The sequence below is a fragment of the Molossus molossus genome, unplaced genomic scaffold, assembly GCF_014108415.1.
Source record: "Molossus molossus isolate mMolMol1 unplaced genomic scaffold, mMolMol1.p scaffold_m16_p_6, whole genome shotgun sequence".
Taxonomy (NCBI): Eukaryota; Metazoa; Chordata; class Mammalia; order Chiroptera; family Molossidae; genus Molossus; species Molossus molossus.
In genome coordinates, this window is record NW_023425399.1 from 22,143,890 (window position 1) to 22,155,991 (window position 12,102).

At 45.9% G+C, this 12,102-nt stretch overlaps 1 protein-coding gene across 1 annotated transcript; it reads right to left on the reverse strand.

The window, feature by feature from the left end:
- Window positions 1-27: 27 nt before the first annotated feature.
- BPIFA2 (BPI fold containing family A member 2) lies at window positions 28-9,627 on the reverse strand. Its single transcript, XM_036244727.1, has 7 exons — window positions 9,474-9,627; window positions 6,835-6,979; window positions 6,062-6,169; window positions 4,340-4,492; window positions 2,001-2,082; window positions 946-1,009; window positions 28-68 (listed from the first exon to the last, which is right to left on the reverse strand). The coding sequence occupies exons 1-7, from the start codon at window positions 9,625-9,627 to the stop codon at window positions 28-30; spliced, it is 747 nt and encodes a 248-aa protein (XP_036100620.1).
- Window positions 9,628-12,102: the final 2,475 nt, after the last annotated feature.

Below are 12,102 nucleotides of genomic sequence, written 5' to 3' on the forward strand. Positions count from 1 at the left end.
CACAGCAGTCCTCCTCGTCTGCCCTCTTCAGGGGTGGAGTGTCACTTGGACTCCCTGAAGAAGTTTATCTGGAAGAACAAAATCAATAGTAGGCCTCAGTCTCCACCAAATAGAAACCAGACCCCAATGGCTGCCACTCTCCAGTGAGATAGCCTGACAGCCATGGGACCTCAGACAGGTCTCTCTACCTCTCTGAGCCTTGGTTTATTCATCTGTAAAATGGGTACAATGATGGCCGCTGGCCCACAGGGCTGTTGTGGAGATCCAATGAGATGGTGCATGCAGAGCACAGAGACTGCCCAAGGAACTAGGCCTGTGGCTGTCTCCATAGAAGGGCCACCTCCAGAACCCAGACACGGCCACTTAACCCATTTCTATTGCTCCAGCATCCCCAGCAACCCCAGACATGCCTGAAGACCCAATGGTTAAAGAAAGCCCCAAGCGCTGGAGAGAAGCCCCAGCTTCTCCTAAGAAGGGAAAGAGAAAGGAAGGTGTTTATCAGCCATGCCCACTGGACATTAGGCTATTTATGCTTCTTCTTTGAATCTAATCACCAACTGGACAATGTTTACAATCTTTTTTTTACATGGGAGAAACCAAGGCTGAGAAAGGCAGAGCCACTTGACCAAAGCCCCACAGTTGTCAAGTAGCAGAGCCTGGATTTGAACTCACATCTGGCGCATCTTCTTTCTCATAGAATTCTGCCAGGCAGCTTCTGTGAGTTTACCAAGGGATGATGGCAGAGAGCTCTCAGGGGCCCACGGAGCCCCCTCCATTCTGCAGGGACCCCTCTAGCCACACTCTCCCAACTTGCTCAGGATGTTGGGTCCTGAGCTTCTTCAGGGTCCCCTGACCAGACCTGCTCGTGCGGTGGGCACGAAGCTGCCTACCCGCCCTAGGAAGGCTGCACAGGGAACGCCTTCACTTCCCCAGGCTGTGACTTACCGATGACATTCTGAACAAAATCCACATCCACGGTGGAGACGAAGATGCGGGCCAGTGGGCATATCTGAGGGGCGGAGCGGGGGAGAAAGAGATTAGAAGGAAAAGGTCAGAACACAAACTGCCGACCACCCATGGAGAGGCTCTTCACATGGGGTTATAGAACCTTTGACCCTGCGGATTCTAGAGCACTGGAAACCTAGAAGTCTAACATCTGAGAACCATAGGAGGCTGGAATCCTACAATCTACCAAACTAAATCCTAGAACCTTAAGAATCTAGAGTGTTAGCATCCCAGACCTCTACATTCTTAGAAACCTTGAACTTTTTCAGTCTAGGGGGGCCCTGGGAACCAAAGAGCAGTGTTTCTTATGATTTTGTGTGTGGTTCCCTGGGGATCTGGTTAAAACTCCGCAGGCCTGGTGTGGGGTGTGAGCCTGCCCTTCTGGGACGCTCCCAGCGAGGCCTGTGCTGCCGGCTGGAGGACCACACACTGAGGATCCAGGCCCCAGCTCAACGAGCCCCAGAGACAGCTGCGTTTCCCTTCCACAAACAGGGTCCCAGCCCCCCTCCGGAACGACTAGCTCAATCTCTGGGACCGTGGGCACACGACACATACCGTTTTGTACGATGCAGAGGAATCCTGCACATGGTACATACGTTTTTGGATAATGTGCAAATAAAAACCTATTTTATATGTCTGCGCTTATTTTTTAATTATAAGTCATATTAATTTCTATTTATGGCAGGGATATGAAGTTTCCTTCTAAAAATAAGTATATTTAAATAAATATAAATAAGTAAAATTGTATTGATTAAAGGAAAATAGCTAAAAAAACACATTGATAGTACCTGGATATGACAAATAGCTCAAGTTTGGGACCCAGTGATTTCAGCTGTCAGGGCTTTGCTGCCCTTCGCCCAGTGCCCCCCCCCCCCCAGTAAAGGGGTAATTCCAGCTGGCAGCCCCATGAGGAGAGGGCCCAGGAGTGCAGCCAGGCCTGGAAATGCCACACGGCTCCCCACCAGGTGTGGCTCTGGCCCCAGGAGTGGACTTACCTGCTTCTGCACCAGGAAGGACACAGTCTTGCTCAGGAAGCTGCTCATGGTGTCTACGAACTTGTTGACCAGTACACTGTGTCTGGAAAAGAGCGAGAACTAATAAACATGGTCAAGTGGGCAGAGCTGCCAAGCAGCAGGGGGTGAGGAGAGCGGAGGAGAAGGCAGAGCACCTTGACGGGTAAGTAAACAAAGCCCAGCGGCACTGAGATGCCTTTCTAAGCACAGACAGAGCCTCCCTGTATCCAGGGGAATCCTCACTCAAAATCTCATGTCTGACCAGCGGCTCACCCCAATACCGCATCACAACCCCATTCTTTCAACAAATATAGTTTTTTAAAAATATGTTTTTATTGATTTCTTAGAAAGAGAGGAAGGGAGAGAGAGATAGAAACATTGATGCGATTGGCTGCCTCCTACATGTCCCCCACTGGGGATCGAGCCCACTACCTGGGCATGTGCCCTGACTGGGAATCAGACCGGGACGTCTCACTCCATGGGACAACACTCAATCCACTGAGCCATACCAGCCGGGCTCATTCAACAAATATAGAGCAGCAGCTTGTGCCAGGGACCAAGCCAGGCTGCGGGTATGGGGATGAGCGAAGCACTAACAGCTCCTAACCTGGTACCTAAACATTAAACAATTCTTGCTAAGGCTGGTTGCTTCCCACCTTCAGCTCTCAGCACAAGTGTGCTGCTCTGCTCAGGGCTTAGGCCATTTGACATCTTCCTTGAGGGCTCTTTATTGAGGGGCTGGATGCTCGCCTGTCTGCCTTGCCCTCAGGATAGTAAGCGCCACAAGAACCGGGTCCTTGTCTGTTCTCACCAACAAATTCTCCAGAGCTCAGAACGCTGCCTGCCTGGCACATAGCAGATGCTCAATACATTTGTAGCTAAAAGAATGAATGAAGTAAACATACAATTAAATGCTTTCGAGAGAGAATCAGAGGAACCTTGTTTTAGACCTTGAAGGAAGGGATGTTCGCGGAGGCGGAGTGGGGGAAGGGTGTCCTGGGCAGCGAGGACAGCACTGCACAGGTCTGGATGTGGGAGGAGCTCCCCGGAGGCCCAGAGCAAAGGCCAGTGTGTCTGCCCAGGGTGCACATGGGAGACTGAAGTGAGATGAGGATGAGGCAGATCACACAGAGTGTAGGTGGCCATGGGGAGGGCTTGGGATTCCATCCAACATGGGAAGAAAAGCCCGAGAGGATTTAGAGCAGCAGAGTGGAACGCCGTTTTACAGATGTGGACACTGAGACCCCGAGTGGCAGGATGAATTCTCTGAGGCTACTGGCAAAGCAGTGTCCAGCAGGGCTCCGGCCTCTGACTTTGCATTCCAGCCTTTCCAACTAACATCAGGCATTGGTGCCTTCATTTGGGTTTAGGGGGGTCTTTAGGCAACCTGTGATCAGATCCCCTGGTGGGGGTAGAGTGGATTGACCTCTGCTCATGGCCCAGACTTATTCTCTGCCGAAGCCAACCTGCTCCGGTCCTCAGCTTCCAGACATTTCTCCTGTCCCAGCCATGGCCAGGGTCACCCTTTGCCCTTCAACCCTCTTCCGGGGGCCAAGCCTGGTCCTTCAATCACACAGTTTAAGATGTAGATTTTGTGGATTTACAGGCATAAATGATTTAAATGGAGAGGATTAAGTTTTCAAGATCTCATTTCAGGAATTTTCCAGTGGGTGGAGAACAATTTGGGGACAATCTGAAATTAGAGCCCATGGTGAACATTTGCTCCTCTTCCCCCCTCCCAACCACGGCAAGAAGGTAAATACAATTGATGATGATGATGATGATTGAGAACATTATATAACCATGAAGGGGCAGTTCTTCAAGAAGATATAGTAATCCTAAATACGCATTCCTTTACCAACAGATCCTCAAAAAGCAAGAAGCAAAATTCTGATCAGAGCTGAAAAGTGAAATAAGCAAATTCACGATTCTAATTGGAGAGGTCAACACTCCCGTCTCGGTCATAATGGAGAGAACAAGGACACAAAGTCGGCATGGATGTTGTTATCACTAGAGCTTAGTATGTGCCAGGCTCTGTGCTCAACACCTGTGTTTCATCATTTGCTCAGCTCAGCAGCCTATGGGTAGGTATTATGTCATCTTCAGTTTCAGAGGTGAAAACTGAGGCTGAGAGAGGTTAAGTTGATTACAAAGTTACAAATTAGGGACAGAGCTGGTATCTGAACCAAGGTCTGTCTGATGACAGAGCCTAAATCCTTTTTTACCACATTGTGCCCCCTCCCAGGTATAAGAATAGGGCTGAGATCAGAGGCCCTTGACTCCTCCGAGAGCCCGGCTCTACGGAGATGGATGGGACTTACTTGCCCAGCAAGGTGAACGAGATGCTGTCTGGGTTGCTGGCACATTCTGTCATGACCACGGTGGGGGCGCCGGTCTTGGCATCAGTTTCGATTTTGACAGTAGTCAGGATGTCCAAGGAAGCCTTCAGGTTGACTGTCTGGCGAATGAGAGGCCTGCAGAAAATAAGATTCAGTGAGGAGAGGTCTAAAAGGCTTCATTTTGCCCCTGGTTCCTCTACCTTTGTGGATCTTATCCAGGATATTTATGGATAATGTCGACATTGCCCGTATTCTTTATCGAATTAACATATTTCTATTAGGTGCCTCTTCTGGCCACATAGGTTTGGTTCACATGAAATTTTTATATAGCATCACTCTAATAATTAAAATAATAATAATAGTTAACATTTCTTGAGTACAAAATGTGTTAGGCACTCTTAAAAGGTATTTTACCTGGATTAATCCATCTAATCATTACAGCAATACCATGAGGGAAAAGTACTATCCTTGTCACTGTTTCAGAATGAGGAAGCATTCTGAAGAGAGGTTAGGTTACCATCCCAAGATCTCATAGCTAATGAATGATGAAATGATAGTGTACTTAATTTATAAAGATTTTCCCACAGGTGCTCATTTTCCTATCTATTTCTTTTAAAGTAATTAGTATACTTTAAGATTATATTTTTCTACCTTATGATTTCACTTATATATTGACTCTAATGCACAAAATAAACAAATAAAATGGAGTCAGACTTATAGGTACAGAGAACAGACTGGTAGCTGTCAGAGCAGAGTGGGCCTGTGGGGACTGGGTGAAATAGGTGAAGAGATTTAGCAAAAAAAACCCAAATCCCCAAAGCTCATGGACACAGACGACAGGATGGTGATCACCAGAAGGAAGGGTGAGTCGGGGGAGGTAGAAGAGTAAACAGGGGATAAATGGTGATGGAAGGAGACTAGACTTTGGGTGGTCGGTGCACAATGCATTGGGAAGATGATGTATTTTAGAACTGTGCACTTGAAACCTATATAACTTTATTGACTGATGTAGCCCCACTAAGTTTAATAAAAAATAAATTTAAAAAATAAAATTTTAGTTTTCACACCTGCCCTTTATTATATACTATACACTACTATATGCATTTATCTGTAATGGTCACTGCTATTGAAAGAGAATCTTGAGAGACAAAATAATGCTAGAGAAAATTTTGCCAAAGAGTTACAAATGTTTGTCTTCTCCATTTTTACAAATTTTACTGTTAGATACAAGTTATGATTTCAGAAATATATTTAATGGAGGGTTCTTTTAAAAGAGACTTGGTGATGGCCAAAATTTATTAGAATTTTTTCTTTTAAATACGTTTTAATTGATTTTAAAGAAAGAGGAAAGGAGAAGGAGAGAGAGAAACATTAACCAGAAAGAACCATTGATTGGCTGCCTCCTGCACACCCCTTTCTGGGGATGGAGCTTGAAACCCCCGGGCATGTGCCCTGACTGGGAATCGAACCGGCAACCTGTTGGTGCACAGAACAACATTCCACCAACTGAGCCACACCAGCCGGGGCTATTAGAACTTTTGAAAGGTTAGGATGTTAGAGCTGGGAAAGCTCCCTTATTTATAGATTGGGACACTGAGGCCCAAGGCCACACAGCAGCACGGACTAGTGCCAGGTTCCAGTTTGGAGATCCATTGGCTATGTTGCGCTGCCTCCCCCAAGTGCCAGATTCTAACACATACTCACAGGATGACTTTGACGTCAGCAGTGACGGGGAGCTGCAGGTTAAGGCCTTTGCCATCAGCAGTTAGTTCAGCTTTGACATCCGTAATGTGGGCATTACTGATTGTCAACCTTCGCAAAAACAAGAATTCAGCCTTGTCAGTCCTCACGGCGGCATTGGCTGAGCACTTCTCCACGCCAGGATCACGCTCAGCACTGGGGCCTCACCAACCTTGCCTACTTTGCTCTTTACCATTGCCCTCTTCAGAGGTTTGATTGTTTCAACTTTACGGCGTGGCATGCTGAGGATCAGACGGTTATGACTTCCCCCAAGATTCCAAGGATGAACAATTGCCAGAGCCAGAGTTTGAACTCGCAACTGTTTGACTCCAAAACTCTGTGTGTGGAGTCAGCGTGAGGCAATTTCAGTTTTCTCTCTCCTGAGGGGATTCAAAATTTTATTTTCGGCTATATTTGGAGAGGAAAGTCTTATTCCCTGGAAAAGGGAATCCAGGCACCACCAAACAGGTGGAGCGGAGAGTGAAGAGAGCCTTCACCCTGACCCTGAATTTACAGGATGTGGAAGCTCAAACCCATGTGAGGCCCAGATTATCCCTGTGGCCCTGCCTCTAATTTACTCAAGCTCTGGTGGACCTGGCCCTAGACCACCTAGGCTCTGTGGGAAGAACAAGTTTTGCTATCTTTCTGTCTTTAATCTTAAACTTACTCCCTTCCCCCCAAAATATGTATTCCCTTCCTTTTGGAACAAGGATCTCCACCATGAAGCCCCAACTCACCCGAAAGCCTCATCCAGAGCCGAGAAGATGTTAGAAAGGGCATCATTCACCAATTTTTCAGCTTGCTGGAACTTCTGCTTGGTTATTTGCCAAACCTTGGAATCCTGAAGCATGTCCAGCTTGGCCTTCAGTTTCTCAAGGACAGCTGACAAAATGACCACTAGTGTCATGTACCACTTAGGAAGCAGCTACTATGTGCCAGGTACTAGATAAGACGGTTTGCCTATGTTATCTCTTTTAATCTTCATAACAACTCAATGAGGTAGATATTAATAGTATCTGCATTTTACAGATGAGAAAATAAAGGATGAAAAATTTAAGAAATGTTCCTAAAGATATACAGCTTTGGAGCACCTCTTTCTTCCATGCTGCCTCTATACTAATATATACCCATTTTTCACCAATAAAGCAATCAATCAATTGACTGGGCAATTGATTATAATTATACACCAGCTTCTAGTAGTGACTTGGGTGGGGGGGAGGGGCGTCTATTGCTCTAAATGAGATGTCCACACGAGTTTGAAAAACTAGGTCAAAAAGAATGAGAGAATAAACTGAAATATGTAAAATCTGGAATCAAGGCAAAAATAGAACTCCAACCCATAAAAGTGACAAATTAGAGTCTCAGGGTGAGAGCTTTGCAGCAGGCTCAAAGAACAATTCACACAGGAGCAGGAAGACAGTGTCCTAATAGGAGGTGTCCAGTGACAAGAGGGATTAGCTAGAATAAATGACATGGCAGATATAGAATGGTACATATGAAAAGAATTAAGGATATATATATATAATAATTCAAGTGAGAAACAACAAGGCAATGACTAACTCAAGGGAAAACATGCTGGAGAAGATATGTAATCATAGCACTACAACTTGGCTCTGCAAGCGACAGTGTCTAGTTATAATGATGCAAGCAGAGAATGACAATGTAAATACAACTATGGTTTTAAGCCCGGCCAGCGTGGCTCAGCGCTTGAGAGGTTGCAAGTTTGATTCCCAGTCAGGGCACATGCCTAGGTTGTGGGCCAAATCACCAGTGGGGGACATGCAGGAGGCGGCCAATCAATGTTCTCTCTAATCAATGTTTCTGTCTCTCTCTCCCTCTCCCTTCCTCTCTCTAAAATCAATAAAAAAGAAAAAACAACTATGATCTTAAGAGTCTTGACTTGGGGTGGTAAACACACAATACAGTGTACAGATGATGTTTTGTGGAATTGTACACCTGAAACCTGTATAATTTTGTTAATCAAAATAAATTCAAGCTCTGGCCAGTTTGGCTCAGCAGTTAGAGCATCGGCCCGTGGACCAGAGAGTCCCGAGTTCAGTTCCTGCTAAGGGCACGTACCTCGGTTGTAGTTTGTCCCCAGCCCTGGTTGAGGTCGTGTGAGCTCGTCGATGTGTCTCTCTCACATCAATGTTTCTCTCTCTCTCCCTCCCTCTCTCCCTCTCCTTCTATCTAAAGATGAATGCAAAAATGTCCTCGGGTGAGGATAAAAACGAAAACTCAATAAAAAGGAAAAATAAAGAAAGAAAGAAACAAATAAATAAAACTATATCTGGTCTTAGAACTCACTAGGTGACCTTAACCCAGACACTCTGTTTCTGAGCTTAGTTTTCTCAGCAGTGAAATTAAAGATTGGATCCCTTCTTTTTTATTTTTTTCCTTTATTAATTTTAGAGAGAGAGGAAGTGAGAGGAAGAGAGAGATAGAAACATCCATGAGCGAGGACATCGACTGGCCGCCTCCTGCATACCCCCCACTGGGGATCAGGCCCACAACCTGGGCATGTGCCCTGACTGGGAATCGAACCGGCGACCTCTTGGTGCATGGGTCGATGCTCAACCACTGAGTCACACCGGCCCAGACTCCCTTCTTTATCTTTGAATATGTTAAAATATTCGAAAGGCAATATTTGAAAGGCAACCATTTACAGAAGTGACTAACTCCTATAAAAAAGTTTGTCAGTGTGCTGTTAATTTTCCAGAAAATGAAAAGAAAGCCAAGTTCTTTTACAAAATTAGAATAAAAAGGAGATTGAATTAACTATAAAAGTAGGCATGTAGCTATCTAGGCTATGTAGAGTTAATTTTCAATGAGTTAATACAAATCAACAAGAAAAGTAAACAACCCAACAGAATGATATGCAAAGAATGTGAACAAAATATTTAAGTTAAAATATATAAAAAGCTAAAAATGTGAAAAAACAAGTGGATTCCTTCATGATTGGAGAACTGTAAAGTGAAATGAGCTACAATGTTTCATCTGTGAGACTGGCAAAGCATTTAAGTTGTCCAGTGCTGCCCAGGGAGTAGAGAGAAAGGTAGTTTCACAAACTGTTGGAGAAAATGTTAATGTAGGGGGTTATTTGGCAACACCTAGAATTTAAAACGTACATATCTTTTGAACTTTCAAAATCTCACTTTTAGGAGCTTATCCTGTGCATATATTGGGAAAAGTTTACGTGATATAATATGTAAAAGGATATTCATTTAAGCATTGCCTGTTTATAGAAAAATAATAAGTGAATGAGCCAGGAAGTGAGTAAACCACCCATAAAAGGCAGCCCCTGGTGGCAGCCCCTGGAAATGCAGCATATAGTGTTTAGGAGGCACGTTCCTGGGTGCCACCCTTATTGACTCACCATCAAGGTTTTTTTCAATGGCTTCAAGTCCTTTGTGAAGAGCAGACTTCGGGCTATCTGCAGCACTCTCTGTGTCATTGCCACCATCCTCAGAAGACGCTAAGGTCCCAGCGAGCAGGCCGCACAAAAGAACAAGTTTCCAAAGCTGAAACATCTTGTCCTGACACCTGGACGTTCACAGGAGAAAAGGAGTGAGCACCGCCCAGAGGGGAGTTTTCAGTGAGCACCGACCACTCTTGCATTGAACATTCCTTTAAGATAACTGGTTGTCTCCTGTTTCACAGATAGGCAGACCCGGTCAGAAAGCTAGGGCTTGGCCAGAGACACAGCCAGTGAGTGGACAAGCTGCGATGTGAAAACGCACATTTGACTACAAGTCCGTGGTTTTTACAAAAAAGGTTTTTCCACATGCCGGCTTCTTTGCCTGGAACATCTGCCCTCTTCTTTGCATTTTTTACTTAAGTCACTTTCTATGGACTCTCTGGCTTCAGTAAGATATCATGTCCTCTATGGAACCTGCTCTAGGCCTCTGTCTGGAGTCGAGGTTAGGGGGCTTCACCCCACCATTTTTTCTGTCTTTATTCTCTAATCAAAGCCCTGGGTACCAATTACCTGATGACCTGTCCTCTCCATCACTAGGCAGTGAACTCTTTAGAGGAGGAATTGTGACATTTCACTGTCAGATCCTCAGCCCCCAGTAAAAAGCCTGTACCCAGGACAGTTCAACAAAAATGATTTGCTGAATTCAAGTATGAACAAATAAATGGGCATCATGTCATGACCCTGAATTGCTTATCAGTTTGACACTTCTCTGAATATAATATATATCTATCTCTTAATTTGCCATATTCAAAATATTAGCTAATACAAATTGCCCCATTCCTCTGCCTCCAGCTCCCAAAGCCTACTGAGGACCACCTTGTGGGGTGTCGTCAGGGGAGCCCACTACTCACAGGTCTGGAGGAGGATGCTCACGAACCCTTGTTCACCTGCACGGTCTCCTGGGATTCTTCTGGGTTGTGGTGGCCCTTATATTGGTGGCTACAGGATGGGAGGCTGCACATGGAAGAAGCCCTATTTCCAGTGCCATCCAAGGAGACTCCAAAGAAAACAACCCCTGTCCAGGTTGAGCAGAGAGACTTCCACCCCAAAGGTCACCCAGGATGCTTGAATTGGGAGGGGTGGAGATGGGATGACTTTCTGCCAAGACTGAGACCGAGTTCTTGTGGTGCCTCCGGCTGCCAAGACGGTGGCCATTGTGAGTGGGGGTTGGGATGAAGACTGAGAATGGACAAGTTAGAGAATATGCTGGTGGGAAAACCTATAATGATCATCAGCCTATTTCTGTCATCATTTGGAAACTGAGCTCAGAAAGGGGAAATAACCAGCCTGAGGTCACCTAGCATGACAGGGACAAAGATTGGACCAGAAATGTGGTCCAAACAAGGTCAGGATCAGCAACGAGAAAGGTCGTTCTGCCCAATCCTCCTCTGGTGTCTGCGTGTCCTCATGGTGGAGCCAGCCTCAGTTCAAACATTTGCAAGGATGGGGAGCTCACTACCTCTTAAGACTGTCTACTCCAGATAGTTAGAGTTCCTCCTGAGACTGAACAAAATCTGCCTCACATCATGCCCATGTGTGGGCAACAGTGAGACCCAGAAGTGTGAAGCACCTTGCCTGACGTACATGTGTGCTGTGTGTGTGTGTGAACATGCACACATACATACGTGTAAGTACATATGTGCTTGTTCAAGAGTTGTGCCAGTGTCAGGAGACACACTGCAGCCTCATCCCTGGCACACATGCCCCACCCCCTCTACTCTCAGTGCAGAAGCGGGGTGTCACTCAGTTCACACCGAAGTCCTGCCTGCCCTATAGGAGCCAGTCATTTGGTGACTGTCTCTCCAAACTCATCTCCTACCTGTCCCTGCTGGCCCCCACCTGCCTTCCTTCTATTCCAGAAGATTCTGACCTCTTTCCTGCTTTGGGCTTTTGCATAAACCATTCTGTCTTTCCAGGACTCTCCTTTCCAGCTGCTCCCAGTTCTTGATGTCACCTCCTCGGAACCCCCCTGACTGCCCACCTGAGGTGGCCCCTCCTCCTCATCTCCAATCTCAGCTCCTTGATGGCTTCTTTCACAGCAAATCACCACCATTTAATTTTTAAAAATATGTTTGTATAGATTTTTAGAGAGAGAGAGAGAGACATAGATGGGCTGCCTCCTGCATGTTCCCTATTGGGAATTGAGCCCGAAACTGTGTTATGTGCCCTGACCTTGAATCAGACTGTGGCCTCTTAGTGCACTGGACAATGTCCAACCAACTAAGTCACACTAGTCAGGCCACAATTTGATTTTTTTTTTTATACTTGTTTGTTGCCCTCAGCAAATTGTTACTGTCCTGCGCTCTGAGGTTTTCCTCTGAGTTTCAAAGACTCTGACCTGCCTCTGGAATGCTGACCTCTCTCCCGGGCATCCCACAAAACCAGGCACTGCCTGGAAGATGACAAGGTGCCCATCACTGGGGATGCTCAGAAACTGGACTAGATGACGGCTCAGGTCCTGTGGGACTTGGCCTGACTGCGAGCCGTGATTCTGGACTTCCTCAGTCTATTGTTCAAAGACTATTGC

Excerpts from the sequence above, each read along its gene's own strand:
- BPIFA2 (XM_036244727.1), bottom strand. The coding sequence starts at position 9,627 with ATGTTTCAGCTTTGGAAACTTGTTCTTTTGTGCGGCCTGCTCGCTGGG. Across the intron at positions 4,493-6,061 it reads GCTGACGTCAAAGTCATCCT|GCCTCTCATTCGCCAGACAG; the intron begins GTGAGTATGTGT and ends TATTTTCTGCAG. Across the intron at positions 2,083-4,339 it reads TCGTTCACCTTGCTGGGCAA|ACACAGTGTACTGGTCAACA; the intron begins GTAAGTCCCATC and ends GCTCTTTTCCAG.